This window comes from Enhydra lutris, unplaced genomic scaffold, assembly GCF_002288905.1.
Source record: "Enhydra lutris kenyoni isolate GAN:26980312 unplaced genomic scaffold, ASM228890v2 scaffoldscaffold105, whole genome shotgun sequence".
In the NCBI taxonomy this organism is placed as follows: domain Eukaryota; kingdom Metazoa; phylum Chordata; class Mammalia; order Carnivora; family Mustelidae; genus Enhydra; species Enhydra lutris.
This window is the reverse complement of record NW_019154189.1, coordinates 1,304,232-1,306,923: the sequence shown is the minus strand read 5'-3', so window position 1 is coordinate 1,306,923 and position 2,692 is coordinate 1,304,232. Positions and strand designations below refer to the sequence as shown.

The following is a 2,692-nucleotide window of genomic DNA, read 5'->3' as shown; positions in this document are numbered from 1 at the left end:
CCAGTTTGAGGGAAGCGGTCAGGGAGCGCGTGAGGAAATGAAGGAGTGAGAGACTGTGACTGCACACTGAACGCGGGTGCGCGCACTGACCCGCCCAGTCACTGCAGGCCCAGCGGAAGGCGGAATGGCAGGGGGCGGGGCCGAAGCGCAGGCGGGCTCTAAGGGGTCGGATTCCTGAAACAAGCAAAAACCCCGGCGCCAGAGCTAGGCCGGGCAGAGCAGCGCTGCGAAGCCGAGGCCGCGCGGATTTGTCAGAGACCCACCGCTGCCTGCTCCTTTGATGCTGCAGTCATCCCTCTTATCCCTTGACTACGTTTCCTGCCGTCTTCTCAATCACCGTTTTTGCAGCTTCAGCACCAGCGATAACAGCTAAGTGGTCAATTCTGGGACTCGGGTTGGGAGTCAGGGTGGGTGCGAGGCGTAAGCAGTACAAGCTAGCCCGCCATCTGCTGCGGCAACCGCCACTACTGCAGACACCTCTCCTGGGCGGGAAAGGAGAACACTGTCAAAAGGTCCACGCTGTTCCAGTGCCCACGGTCAGAGTTAGAACGTTTCTGTCAAGCCTTGGGGAGAGCCTTGCAGTTGGGGAAGGGAGGAAAGACTCAGAGATCACGAAGAAAGATCTCATTTTGGGTAGTGTTGACTTTTTGTCATCTTAACTGAGGGAGTGGCAGCTTTGCTTGAGCCTCCTTAAACCCTGAGCCATGTCACCCCCAACTGTGCCCCCGATGGGTGTAGATGGCGTCTCCGCATACCTGATGAAGAAAAGGCACACCCACAGGAAGCAGCGGCGCAAGCCCACTTTCCTCACGCGTAGGAACATCGTGGGATGCCGCATTCAACACGGCTGGAAGGAAGGCAATGAGCCCGTGGAGCAGTGGAAGGGCACTGTGCTTGAGCAGGTTTCCGTGAAGCCCACTCTCTACATCATCAAATATGATGGCAAAGATAGTGTGTATGGGCTAGAGCTGCACCTAGATAAGAGAGTTTTAGCGTTAGAAATCCTTCCTGAAAGAGTGCCAACTCCTCACATTGATTCGCGCCTGGCGGATTCCCTGATTGGCAAAGCAGTGGGGCATGTGTTCGAGGGTGAGCATGGTACGAAAGATGAATGGAAGGGCATGGTTTTGGCGCGAGCCCCTGTGATGGACACTTGGTTTTACATAACTTATGAGAAAGATCCTGTCCTTTATATGTACACGCTGCTGGATGACTACAAAGACGGTGACCTGCGCATCATTCCAGATTCCAACTACTATTTCCCTACAGCAGAACGGGAGCCTGGAGAAGTGGTCGACAGCCTCGTGGGCAAGCAAGTGGAACACGCCAAAGATGACGGGTCCAAGAGAACCGGCATATTTATCCATCAAGTGGTGGCCAAGCCATCCGTCTACTTCATTAAGTTTGATGATGATATTCACATTTATGTCTATGGCTTGGTGAAAACCCCCTAAATTCATTGTGCTCTTTACAAAAGTCATGGAACTATTAAATGTAAAACGTCATGTTCTTGTAATTGTGAATTTTTGGAACAGAATGGTGTCAGAGGTTCAGGAATTTATTATTACTTTTTACTTATTGTGCCTCCAAATCTTACAACGACTAGTCCCACAGTTTTGTCCCAAATGTATACTGGTACTTTTGATATGGCTTTGTTCTATAATTGAATATTTAATTTGGGTGTTAATAGAAAACTGAAAAGTATTCATTACCATTGGAACAATGAAAAACTAAAGAAAAATCAGTGGTGTAACTCCACACCAGATCCTTTCTCCCATTTTATTATTTCCCCTTTCTTCTTTCCAGGTAACAAGTGTTAAGAACATGATGTATAACCTTACACGTTTTCCCCATCCACTTACAGAAAGTTTGTTGTAGTCTCTTCTGTAAAAATGAAAAGCCACATCATTTCTCTGTAATTGCTTTTCACATTTGGAATATCCATGATATCTGTTCTAATCAGTAGCTGCAGTCTCTCTATCTCTCTATCTCTTTCTCCCTCTCCCCCCTCTTGTCCTCTCCCAGTTCCCCTCTGCCCCTGGAATTTAATTTGTATTTGGTATAACACAGAGGTCAAATTATACATTCTGTTCACATCAGGTACCTGATTAAGCCATCACATTTATTAAATAAATCACTTTTCCCCCTCTTCTTTCTCTCCTTCCCTCTAGCAGCTGCATATACAGTACATTTATATACCAAAAAGGTATTCAGGCATTCTATCATTGATGGTCACTTAAATTATTTCCTTTCCTTTTTTGACCATAGCACTGCTGCAATAAATACTGGTGATTTTATTTCTATTGGGTAGATTCCCAGAAATGGGATTGCTAGGTAGGGATATATTTAATTTTAAGTAATATTACAAAATTACTATACAAAATGAAAGTGCTCATTTCCCATTATCCTGTCCAATACTCTTTCAAGTTTGCAAATCTGGAGGGTGACACATTAAATAGTAATTTTTTAATTGACAAATTCAAGGAGGTTTGTTTTTTTAACTGTTTGGATTTTTCTCTTTTGTGATTTGCCAATACGTATCCTTTGCTCATTTATCTATTGAATCTTTGATCTTTTTCTTATACATTTCTAGGAATTCTTATTATATTTCTCTAGGATACAAATTAATCATTTGTAGCCAATCTGTATTTTTTCCATTCTATCACTGATCTTGACTTTAGTGGTGGTATCT

The 2,692-nt window shown here is 44.6% G+C and overlaps 1 protein-coding gene across 1 annotated transcript; it reads left to right on the top strand.

Annotated features, from left to right (window-relative positions):
* Positions 1–473: 473 nt before the first annotated feature.
* LOC111139396 (spindlin family member 4) lies at positions 474–2,023 on the top strand. The gene has a single exon (XM_022491641.1). It carries the CDS (start codon positions 705–707, stop codon positions 1,452–1,454), a length of 750 nt encoding a protein of 249 aa, XP_022347349.1. The 5' UTR covers positions 474–704; the 3' UTR covers positions 1,455–2,023.
* Positions 2,024–2,692: the final 669 nt, after the last annotated feature.

What these genes read in the sequence shown, in the direction of transcription:
- LOC111139396 (XM_022491641.1), top strand. Translation starts at nt 705, where the DNA reads ATGTCACCCCCAACTGTGCCCCCGATGGGTGTAGATGGCGTCTCCGCA.